Source organism: Melozone crissalis, unplaced genomic scaffold (assembly GCF_028551555.1).
Source record: "Melozone crissalis strain CALT ecotype California unplaced genomic scaffold, PUWL_Pcris_2 ptg000061l_1, whole genome shotgun sequence".
Classification (NCBI taxonomy): domain Eukaryota; kingdom Metazoa; phylum Chordata; class Aves; order Passeriformes; family Passerellidae; genus Melozone; species Melozone crissalis.
In genome coordinates this window covers 10,276,762-10,289,062 of record NW_026535839.1, presented here as the reverse complement: position 1 = coordinate 10,289,062, position 12,301 = coordinate 10,276,762, and the positions used below count along the sequence as shown (strand labels likewise).

Genomic DNA, 12,301 nt, shown 5'->3' with positions numbered 1-12,301 from the left:
GAATTTTTCTGGTCTTCCACACCACACACCATCACACCACCTTGTGTATTAAAGGAACACATGAGTCTTCCTGGTCTCCAGACGGAGAGATGTCCCTGTGTTTTATTTCAGTCTACTTCAAAAAGTTAACAAGGGACAAAATATAAATAAAAATCCCTTTTGCAGAAGCGGCTGGGGGAAGTTTGCAGCACCCAGGTGAGTGGGACACCACAGTGATGGGCAGGAGCGGTGCCCACATCATGTCTGAAATGCCTTGTGCTACAGATGCACAAAGGGGAAATCAGATGTGACAGGCAGAGGGGATGGACTTCTGCAGGTTGGAGGGGAGCTTGCCAGGCTGGGAAATGAGCTCCAGTGAGCAAACAGCAGCACTGGAAGAGACAATTGTAAGGCTGATCTCTGTTTCCTATACACGGACTTTGGTGGGTTTTTTGTTTTTTCTGGGCCCATGAGAAAATGCACAAAGCAGAGGGTGAAGTGATGGGTGCTGGTTTCATATGGGAATCCCATAAAGGCGGCCAGTGCTGCTGCTTGCCTTGCATAATGCACTTCCTTAAGAAAAGCAGGATTTACCCCCAGGTTTTCTAAGAAGCAATTACTGGAGAGTGAGGCAGTGAGTCATAAGGGTACAAGGCAGAAAGGGAAATCCCTGAGTCCTGGGGGTCAGTGAAGGGTGCCAGCTGCACCTGTAACCTGAGAGAGTCACAAAGCCTTGTACAGGGAGGGACAAAGGTGGTGTTTTAGGGAAAAAATACCAAGGCATTACGGCATGCCCACATCTCTTATGAATATCCAGGTTAATGCATATCTGTCTCCACAGCCTCTGTTCCTGTTCCTCTTGATGACCTGTTGTAGGGTCATACAGGGAATTAGCCATTATCTCCTTACAGAATGAGATCTTGACCTGTTTTATCTGTTTTACACAGCACCCAGTGCACTACCAGGCACTCAGGCAATTAAGACCTAATCATGGTATAAATCAAGTAAATAAGTACCTGTCAACAGATCGTCAGGACTGGTGTTCCTCTTGGGCAAAGCTGTGTTCAAGGAGGTCAATGCAGCTAAATGGCCCAAGGCCTTCAAGGCAGCGTTTTTCAATAGCCCCTCATGAAATCTCTTTTGCAGGGGGACCAACCCACCCTGCCAGTTCCCATCTCCCACCCATTCTGCAGACAAGCCCACTAAAATATCTTGGTACTTCTGTTGATTTTTTTTTAGTGGTATAAAAGAATAAAGTATTTAATGATAAGAATATGTTAACATATTCCACAGATTCCAAATGAGGGACTTGAGAGTTTTGCTTCCAGTTTAAAAGTGGATGGTTTCTGAACAGGCACTTCCTTTAAGAAAGTCAAAATATAGAGAGAAATACTAAGACAAACCAGCATTTCTATCCTACTGCTGTTTAACCTCAGTGATGAATAGCAAATGCATCTGATCTTGACATTGGAATCTTAGTGGGCAACCAAGGATTATTTTCCCCATGATTCTAGTGTCAGAACATCCTACTGACATATGAGTGTATAAGTTAATGAAAAGATCATTAATTCAATTTATATCAATGTTGATTAATCACCACGATTAGTTAATAATTTAGTAACTAGGAATTAAGTGTGAATTGGTGGAGAACCAAAAGGATAGTGAAAGAAATTGCCCACAAGGAAATGTAGTCTCTTTTTGACAAAGTTGAAAGGCAAATATGCGTTGAAACATTTTTTTTGAGTATATATAAAATTTCTGTGTTGTAAAAAAAAAAAAAATCAGAGTAACAAATGTGCAGCACTTTAATGTCAGATTTGACTGTCATTGGAACTGTTCACAAGTAGTGTGGACAATCTAAATTATACTTCATTTTCTAAGTATGATATATAACCATTAGGATACTTTAGAAAAACACATCACCAGAACTTGGGCTGGAGAGGGAACAAAGGGAACATCTTTGGAAGGTCCAAGTGGGATTTTTTCAAGTGAATGTTATTCCAATACTTTGCAACAAACAGGAAAAAGTGAGGTCTGTTACACATCTTTCACAGCCTATATATAAACCAGCCTCAAGAATATTTACCTGAACATATATATACACTTTTTTTTTTTAAATATTCTTAAAAAAGTAATATTTGCTTGATCTATGACACAATGAACATCTCTACAGGGAAAACTTACCATAGGCATAATAAAATACTCAAGAAGTCATAAAAGGTAACACGAGAGCAGTGTTTGGCCTTGGTAAAACACATTTAGGATGGCTGCAATGTATGGATACAGCTTTGTTCAAGAAAGGAGCTGTGCATATTTAAAGGTACTTACAAAGCTGGTCTTCTCCTTTCTTTGACATGGGATATGTTTCCTAATGGGATGAATAAAAAATCATGGACACCATGCATTGCTGAAGGAAGGCTATGCCCATCTGATTCACATGTCTGTGTTGCAATGATGGAAGAGTCTCTTCTAACTCCTATGGCTCATAAGTGAAAGAAATGTAGGACTCAGCACAAGGATGTTGAAGGACAATTTCAAGGACTCCATGGTTAATGAATTCATAGGATTCAGCTCCCCTTCTCTGTCTGTTGGAACAGATTTTTATGTTGTCTATAGAACTGAAATGGTGTAAAATACCTCAGGTCTACAGCCATGCTAGAATGCTGCTCTTCTGATAAACATTTAAAGCAAAGATTGCCAGTGTTATTCTGCATCCTTCTAGCTTAAAATCCCTCCGTGTATGTTGTGGAATGGGTGACTTAAAGCATCTGTGGAGGGAAATAATTACACCACTACCTATCACTGCACGTGTTCAAGGGCAGCTTTTTGCAGACTCTGGGCAACAAGGTCCTTTGCAAACCAAGCTGGGTCTGTCCAGAGGCCAATGGGTGCCTCCAATGCTACTGATATTTTACCTGCAGAGAGGTTTCACCCACCTGAAGACCCCATTATCAAAGTGATGGTTACAACTGCTTGGATGGCACCACTTCTTGCCTGGCTCTGCTGCCACAGTTGCTTTTGCCCTCGTTACTTCATGGTGATGGATATAGAAAGTTAGAAAAATGCAAATAGAAAAGTTTTTTATATCTTCCAAGTGTGCAAATAAATGGCTGTATGTTTTTATGGGAACTAGACTGAAATTTCTCAATGCCAGCTGTTGCATTCTTGGATAATTCAGCTGCTTTTACATGAATGTCTTTGCTCATAACTAAAAGATAATTGACTATAAACAAGTGTACTATAAACAGAAAGGAAAAAAAACAAAGAAAAATTGTTTCCTAGTTGTTACAAAAGAAACAGGCAAATTAAGGCTATGACTAGAAAATGAGTGAGTTTTCTATTAAAAATAACCTCTGTTATTTTAACTGTTATTTTATGAAGAACCAAGTGATTCCAGTGCTCCTAAATGTTTAATGAGGGAAACCAATGATTTCTAGAACCGTTGCTGTCACCTATGGGAATAACCATAACTAATTCTCTACCCCCACAGAGTAGATTTTGCATATTGTTCCCAAACTGACCACACTCATGAGCTGTTGAAAGACTAATGCCACCTTCTCAACAAAATTGTTTACATAAACTCTGACCCCCCCTGTCAGTATTTTCCAGCTCTTACCCAGGCCTGGATGGGTAATGACCTGGATATTTCATGGCAAATTTCTCAAATACAATCACACAAATGTGCACGGGAAGAGGGGGGACTCATCCCATTGCCTTCAGTAGGACCAAGAGCAAAATGAAGTGCAGAAGCAAGCGAGCTGACAGTTACTATTTCTGCGATGCCAACTTCTGAAAGCACATCAGTGAACCCTCTCAAAGCCATCCTGCAGAGAAAACTGATCAGTTCTCATTAAATCACTGTCCTAGGATTCTCTGGGTTGAAAACTGCTCTGATGTTTACTTTCCCTCATCATCCAAAGGTGAATATTCAAAGGTGAATAGTCCTCGCTGCTGCTGTCTCCTGTGCTGGGGTGGGGTAGTCAGTGCAGCCAATAGGCAAGGGATACAGGAACAAAAACTGATGTTAGGACAGAACATAAAAGCTCCTCAGTATGGAAAGTCAAAATCTGTTTTGTTCTACAGAATTATTAGGTTTCGTGGCTTGTATGATATCTCAGTGGAGATATTATTTGCTTCCCAGCATTTTTCTCATAACCACAAATCATACCCACAAATAAAAAATATCCCTTCAAAACCACTTCCTATTAGCAGAGCATACTTTATATTATAAAACTTGCAAGTAGACCAGTGTTGTACCATGAAGCCTATACAGCGTTTTTTTGTCTTTTTGTTTTCCCAGTGTAAAAATATACAATGCTACTGCTCATTTCCTGCAGTGTAAAGGTCCAACTGGTCCTTGCCTGCCGAAGGCTCCACTGCTACTGCCCTTTCATACCTCCCCAACCCAGACCACTGTGTTACCCCTCCTTATACCTGAAACCTCACAGCGTAACGTATTTTGCCTCCCATTTATAACAAACAACGAATCTTTAGCTGGTGTAATGAGATACTGTCCAAATAATCCACTGTCTTTCATAATTCTGTTGTTGCTGCTCCAGGGCCAGTCTTTGGATGTGATAGGGTCCTTTAAATTCTTCAGTACATTCATCCTCCCCGTTGACAGCTCCACAAAAAGCACATCTGTTTGCAAATGTGAAGTAGCGTATATATAGTACTGATTGCCTTCAGTGAACGAGGGCTGAAATGTCAGATCAGACACGTGTATGTTTGTTTTTAAGTCATAAATCAACTTGATTTCCCCCCGGACGGTGAGGGCCTGGACGGCGATGGCGCCGCTGGCGCGGTCGGCGCTGACCAGGTAGCGCCCATCGGGGGAGACGTGGGGCGCGCCCGCCACGCGGCCGTTGGGGCCGACCACGGCGTCGGTGACGCTGTCGATGACGAGCTGCAGCGAGGGCCCCCCCGGGCGGCTGCTCCTGCACTGCACGAAGTAGTAACCACCCAGGTGAGTGTAGGCCATGGCCTGAGGCACGCAGCCGTAGGCCTTGAGGTGGATGGTCTTGATGTGCGTCACAGTCTCCAGGTCGATCTTGTGAACCGCGTGCTTGGAATGGTTGAAAATGAAGCCAAACCTGAAACGGAAAACAAAGCACTGAGGTCACCTCTAGAGACATGGTGACATGCTTGAGCAAAGACAACAGTCAGCAGAGTTGGGGACCTTTAACTGGTTGGTTTTGGAAGCGCATGCAACAATGCTGTCTCTTTTTGTAAGAAATGTCTTGTTTTAGTGCTTCTAAAACATCCTAGAAGGAGGGATATATTTCAGTCAAATTAGCAATCTGATCCTGGAAATTTGAACATTTGCTTAGCTGTTTGAATCTTTGAGAGCCAAAATCTTTTATTGGGGTTTAAAAATTGGGCACAAAATATTGATATATGAAAATGAAACAGCAGCTTTATATTGGGAACTTATTGGGAACCTTTTGGGAAGACCAATTTCTATAGAAGTGATATCAAAGTTTGGGTGTTCAGTGGGATAACAGTGACCGGGTTTGTATTTAATCTGAGATTATAGTAATGAAATTCAATATATACACAAGCATTCCATCTCAAAATAGAAAAGCATTCAAAATAGAGCATATTGCTGCCAGGTTGGGGTCAGAGAGTAATTATATTAATAAATAATTATAAGTAATAAATAATTATGAGTAATTATATATAATAAGTATAGATGTGTACAATATAATGCATAACCACTGAATGAAGACCATATCTAATCTCATCTCTTAACTGACAGCACCAGAGGGAAGCTGTGGTGTGTGTTTGGTACCCGTGGTGCCTGGGAACCACTGCAGGAGATGGCAAGGCTGTGGTGCAGAACAGACTCTTAAAAACCATCCTGGCAGCCCAGGGAAGGTGTAAAACATTTCTTGAGGAACATAACCAGGTTGCCCTGAAGATAAGGGGTCTTCATTTTCTGTCTCAAGACAGGGCAAAAAACAGTGAGCAGAGGATAAATGTTCCATAAAAGATATATACTGCAGCACATCTGACCTTTGCTGAAGACAAGAAAAGGTCAAGAATAGCCAAGAAAGGTTTCTGTTTAATTTGAGAGGGAGCCCTTAGAAACAGCCTGCTTGTGTTCCACTGGATTCACTGACACTGACTTACAAAAACTAATTTTACATCCACTATCTTTTCATCCATTCAATGCAGACAGAGGGAAATGAAGTGAGTGCTTAGTGCTGTATCACTTCCTCAGAAGATGTAAAATTGCCTTGTGAAATGTGGAGAACAACGTGCTTCTGTGCAGAAAATACATATTTTGCTTGAAACACTAGGTTTATTTCTTTATTCTTAATCCATCTGTCAATGAGACACTCAGCAATGATTTCACTTCTAAAGGATGAGCCAGTGTAGTGTGTGATCCCATGAAAATCACTGGGCTAAGCCTTTCATTTCCCCATTATACTCACATCCATTAGAGACTTCACAAAGTATCTGCAATGGAGAGTCGGAGTGCACTGTGTGTGAGCAAATTGGATATGACACTTGTATTTCTCCTGGATGAATGAATTTTAAGTACACTTTAAAAAGTGCCTTCCCTTACAGCTCTTTTTTTTTTTTCCCAAGACTTCCTTAATACTTGGCCAAATGCCTGAAGAACTTAAGAAATTATCTTTATCATAAACTCCCATTTAAAGAAGTGGGTCAGGATATATTTTATGTGCCCACAGTTGCAGAAGAGGCTCAGCCCTTTCATGAAATCTGTGATCTGAAATCTCAAAGCAAACTTTGTACTTAGAGAGTTTTTAATAAACAACAGTCTACCCTTGGAACTAATAAAAAGGGACACATTTCTAGATATCCATCTAAAATAAGAGGCAGCTGAAATACATATGCAGGGGTATTTGCATACATACATTATTTGGCTAGTGGAAGAAATTGCTTAAATGTTCACCTTCCTGGGAAAGGCTGGTACTGCCATTTATTGTTTCTGAGTGGAGAATTTAGAAAATCATCCCAATGAGTCTCATTAGCCTGCAAGCAATTATTTTTTTTTGTGCTGAGGGTGAGAGAGAACAGACAAAGAACTGGCCGCGAACAAATGCAACAGGAAACCAGGGACTGCATCTGCAGCTTTGCATATGGAAAACTATGGACAGCAATCTATATTTATTATTTCAGCCAACTAATCACACTGAAGCAAAAGGACAATTAAACAAACAAAAATGTGTAACTGTTCCACCTTCCTGTCTTTGAATTCAATTCTCACCTTCTCAGCTCAGATTTTAACATTCAGCAGTCATTCACCTCCTAGCACTACTATTACCCATAATGAAATTGTGAAAGAAAACTGGAAATATGAAGTAGAGAGAAATTACAAATGACAGCCATGAGGCATGCATCATTATTTAGTGTTTCAGCAGGCAAAATTATTTATTTTGGAACAGATTCAACACATAATCATTTAAGTTTAACCCCTTCTCTCTCGGTGTTTCCTGCAGGAAACCTAAGATTACTGTAATGAATTACATTATGTTTTTTGAGTGTTCAACTTAGTTAAACTATATAGAGGACAGAAGATGGTTAAACAGTTGTTCTAACATGGAAATAATAGTATAAATTGCTGTGCAGCTATCATCAATTTTGATAATGTTAATGGGAGGCTTCCTGTGCCTGCTGGGAAGCAGCCAGTATTACTCCAGGTTATTAGTATGTTAGTTACACAACCTCATTAACCACTACATCACATTAACGTTCAAAACTGATAGTTCATGGAGGTTTGTTTTTTTTTATCTGCAGTGCATACAATTTTTCTGCTCCAGCCATAAGGCTCACACAGAGATCCAATACTTGAACAAGCTGGGAGCATGTGAAAGAACCACATTTTATGCTTCAGGCAGAGTACATATTTACCAGTTCAAGCAATATATCCTTGACACAGATTTCTGCTCAGATCCACAACAGTTTTGTGGCAAGGAAGGTGATTTTTGGGCCATCATATTCCTGGCACAAGTAAGGCAGGGCAGTGTGCCATAAGCTGCAAGGAGGGATGGCTGACTAAGGTGAGGTTTGAATGCCTGTGCATGGTCTAAGGGAAGCCCAGGATTGTTTCTTGCTGTTTTACTGATTAGCTGAATAACTACTGGCAATTTCCTCAACCATTTCTTCACTTCATGTGTGAAAACAGGGATAAATGTAGTTAAGATTCATTACAAATTTATTTATTCCTTCACTCATTCATTCACTCATTCATTTTTTCATTCATATCTGTAAAGTGCTTTAAGGTTATGAGAAAGGAGCAGCATGGTCACCATTACTATTCATTAAAAGAATTTCTCACCTAACATGATTAATAATAAGATTTGTAGGTGGTATAAAAAAATCTCCCACTCCTTCAAAGGGTGTGTGGATAACATGTGGATCCTCTCCAGTGCTTGCCTCTGGAATCACCTACAATAAATACACACAAGGTTGAGCACAGGATAAGCACTGAGTAAGGCAGAAAGGTAAATACAGATTAGAGACATACACAGCACCGAGTGGCTCCTTCCAGGCTGTAGTAGACTCAACTGATTAATGATTTCAAAACACTGTTTGGTGTAGTTGTCTTGAAAAGCTGTGCTAGCAAACAGTATTTGAGGCATGACATTTGTAAGGTAAGTACACAACTTGACTCCTGTAAGTTGTTTACATCTCAAGAATGAGCAGTCAAGCAGGAGCTGAAGCAGTATGACAACAGCAGGACAATAATAATTTATCCCTCACTGTCTAAAGTAAACATTCACTCCATGGTCATATTTATTAATCTCACTTAAATGCACGGTGATAATTTACCACCCTGAAGGATCAAACACTAACTCACAGCAGTTAATTATCACTTTGAAGGAGAAAAACTGTTCATCCATCAATATAAAGTCCAGGGAGGAGTGAAGAAGCTCCCTTTGGCTGTCCCCTGGTCCTGCCCTCCAGCACAGCACAGATCTCCACGGACAGGGGAACTCAGCTCCTCCACTGCTCCAGAAAGGAAAAGTTCTCAAAAATGAAAATGTTAAACGCTCAAATTGTTTGCTGGGTTTAAGATGACTTTAGTCCATTCATTAGGACCTTCTGCTGCTCTAATCTGCAGCAGTTGTTGCTTTGAATTTATGGCTATATAACTCATGAAAGACATGCTAAATCCCTAAAAGGTTTATTTCAGACAGCTGTTCTGGTCATGCCATTTAGATTTCTTCCAATTAGATTGCTCAAGAAGGATGCCCAGCCTAGCACAGTGCTTTCAAGAGGCCAGACATTTGCTTCCCACTAGCCAGTAATGGCTAAACAACAGCATCCCCTTAGCTGGCTGCACAGGCAGTTTGATAAATCCCTGACTTCCAGAGGAGTGGAAATTTAGATCAACCTCTGCAGCAGCATCTTCATTAAAAGAAAGTATTTTATTGCATTTCGGCAACTGAACACTGCAGGTTTTAAGAAGGAACTTTGCCCAATTAGTCACTGCCCACCTTTTAGGAAAGAAGGTCAGAAAAAAGAAAGGATCTGCTGCTGATGATACTAATCTCATCTCTATGTGTGTAACTGCACATCATAAAGATAACAGAAAGGACTATCTGAGATCTGGAACCTTCTAACAAGTTTCCAACTGTGCAGATGGTGTGTTCTACCTAATAATGACATGCTTGTGCCATCTCTCCTTTAATTACAGAAACTTCTCACAGCTGGATGGATGAAATTAAGTCAGAAAGGGTAAAAAGAGCCCATTTTGTCTCCTTATACCCTGTACAGGAAACTCACATCCCCAGGTGAGACAACTTGGTGTTGCTCCCCGGGAAACCTTCATTTATGTGTCTCCATTCCTGTTTTGGCATCTTTTCCTGAAATTGCCTGTGATGAGTAGCTGGTCCAGTGTTTATTATTGACAGTCAGCACTGGATGGAGCATGTGGATGGTAGGGATGGCTCATCTTCATGGTGCAGTATATCCCCAGCAGAAGCTTGGGTAGCCCCACAATTAATGCAGACTCCAATTTGTTGGTTTTTAGGTCAGAAAGCACAACCCCCCTTTTTCTCTGCCTGCTGGGAAATGCTTCAATGTAGACCTAGCAGCAAACACTTGTGGCAGAAGGATTATTCACGTGACGCCTCTTTCCAGAAAGGGTGGGCAGCAAGTGCCAGAAAACCACCACCAGAGAATGGGATGTCTGGAGGGATCAAATCAGATCCATCAGCTGGTGTCAACTCTGTCATACATCATACAGCAGCAGAAAAATGCCCCATTAGATGGCAATTCTCCATGTTCTCTGTGCTGTCAACAGAAGAGTAAATCTGCCAAGATGATGCAGAAGTGTAAGCTAATTTGGGTGTCCAAACTCATGTGCAGTGCTGAGTCCCAGTGTCACTGCAGGTCTGGTGGTGCTGAGCATGGAGGAGTTCCACAGATATCACTGGCACCCCTGCACTGGAATCACTAACACCCAATAACACAATTTGTCCCCGAGGTTTTACTTCTCTTGGTTTGGCTTTTTTCCTTCATGCCCTAGAGAGCCCCTTCTTGTATTTTACTGTGACAGACTCACAGAATCACAGAATTGTTCGGGATAAAAAATCCTTCTAAGATCATCAAGCCCAACTATTTCCCCACCACCGCCAAGCCAGCACTGAACTGTGTCCCCAGGTACCACATTTGCAGTTCTTTTCAATCCTTCCAGGGACAGTGACTCCACCATTGCCCTTGGCATCCTGTTCTGGGGCTTGAGAAAGTTATCAGTGAAGAAATTTTTCCTAATACCAACCTCAATCTTACCATGGCATAACTTTAAGCCATTTCATCTTGTCCTGTTACTTCTTACATTGGGGAAGAGACTGACTTTTATCTGGCTCCAACCTCCCTTCAGGGAATTGCAGAGACTGATAAGATCCCCCCTGAGCATCCTCACCTGCTCCTTGCCAGACTTGTGCTCCAGACCCTTCCCCACCTCTGTTGCCCTTCTCTGGACACATCCCAGCACCTCAAAGTTTGTCTTGTAGTGAGAGCCCAAAACTGACCCCAGGATTTGAGGTGCCTCAGCAGTGCTGCAGATCACAGCACTCTTGTCCTGCTCACAGCCAGCTGCCAGCCCTTGCTGCACAACTTTTTGGCACTTGGCTCTGTCACCAGTCTTAAAACAAATCAGACCTTGGCACAAAGCAGCCCTGCTGTCAGCCTGTGGCACAGTCATTGCTCAAAAACAAATTAAACAGCAGGAAAAATATGTGAGGATGGACAGAGGAGGGATGAATAAAACACACTGGATATGCAAATGAAACAGCAGCTTTATATTCAGACCATTAAATGTGGCTAATTAGCTGCAACCCACCAGTTACCAGTGATGCTGAGCCCAGGAAGAGCAAAGGCTCCAGGGTGTAAGGACTTACCTGCAGTGTGGGTGATGATTTCCTCATGTCCCCCCAGCTGAGCACCCACACTTGGTCGTGGGACTTGTCATAATGTAATTTGGTTGGTAATGGGTCCACATCCAAGGACTTAAAAAAGCCCAGAGAGAGTTATTTACACAGAGACAAATGAACATGACAAGGATCACATCAGTTCCCTGCAGCATTCTCATGCAGCACTGTTATGTTCCCTGTACAGCTTTGCCTTCAAAACAAGTGGGGGATCAGCAGCAGGTGAAAAATTTGGCTGTTTGGTGCCATTTTCTGGGTAGACATCCCTCCATCCTCTGCTGTTCCTTACAGCCAGAAGATCAAGGGCCAATTTCTGCCTGAATTGTACCCACACCAGCTCTTCCCATTTACAGGCATTCTCTCCAAACTGCTTATGACCCAGGTCAGGCAGCTAAGCCAGAAATTCATCCCAGTGCTATTTTACCAGACTCACTGTGAGCTTGGCTGCAGAGGCAGCCCTGAGCCTGTGATCTCCAGCCCACAGAGGAGTTTATTCTGCCAGTGAGGTCACAGAACAGTGAACTCCATGTGATGCCACTGGTCAAAGCAACACAGACCCAGCTCTTTACTGATCAGCAGAACTTTGTCCAGCAGACCCACTGGGCAAAGATCTGATTTTTTTGTCCTATATCAAGTCTTTTGTCATCAGTGAATAATGTGTTCACTTGTAAGTACCTGTATGGCTTTTTGAGTCTGGATATCAATTATCATTACTCTGTTCTGCCTTGGCTGTGTCACATAAATGTACTTGTCTCTGACATTGACTGCTGAGGCCCAGAGGCAGGACTGAGTGTCTTCACCTTCCACTCTAGGACAGATCTCCTCCTGAGGGGGTAGAAAAAGAGAAGGTTTAATTTTTACAAGTTCAGGGCCTGGAGCAGCAAGAAGCTTAGCCTTGTAAACTGCAGGGAAAA

The 12,301-nt window shown here is 41.9% G+C and overlaps 1 protein-coding gene across 4 annotated transcripts in view; it reads right to left on the bottom strand.

Moving 5' to 3' along the window:
• Nucleotides 1-1,760: 1,760 nt before the first annotated feature.
• FSTL4 (follistatin like 4) overlaps nucleotides 1,761-12,301 on the bottom strand; it is a 208,126-nt gene continuing 197,585 nt past the window's right edge. For all 4 annotated transcript variants that reach the window (XM_054287914.1, XM_054287917.1, XM_054287915.1 and 1 more), the window contains 4 exons: nucleotides 12,063-12,212; nucleotides 11,358-11,465; nucleotides 8,288-8,397; nucleotides 1,761-5,072 (listed from right to left, as the gene is read on the bottom strand). In XM_054287914.1, coding sequence (XP_054143889.1) covers nucleotides 4,370-5,072; nucleotides 8,288-8,397; nucleotides 11,358-11,465; nucleotides 12,063-12,212 — 1,071 coding nt within the window. In that variant the 3' untranslated portion in view covers nucleotides 1,761-4,369. The remainder of the gene's footprint in view (nucleotides 5,073-8,287; nucleotides 8,398-11,357; nucleotides 11,466-12,062; nucleotides 12,213-12,301) is intronic.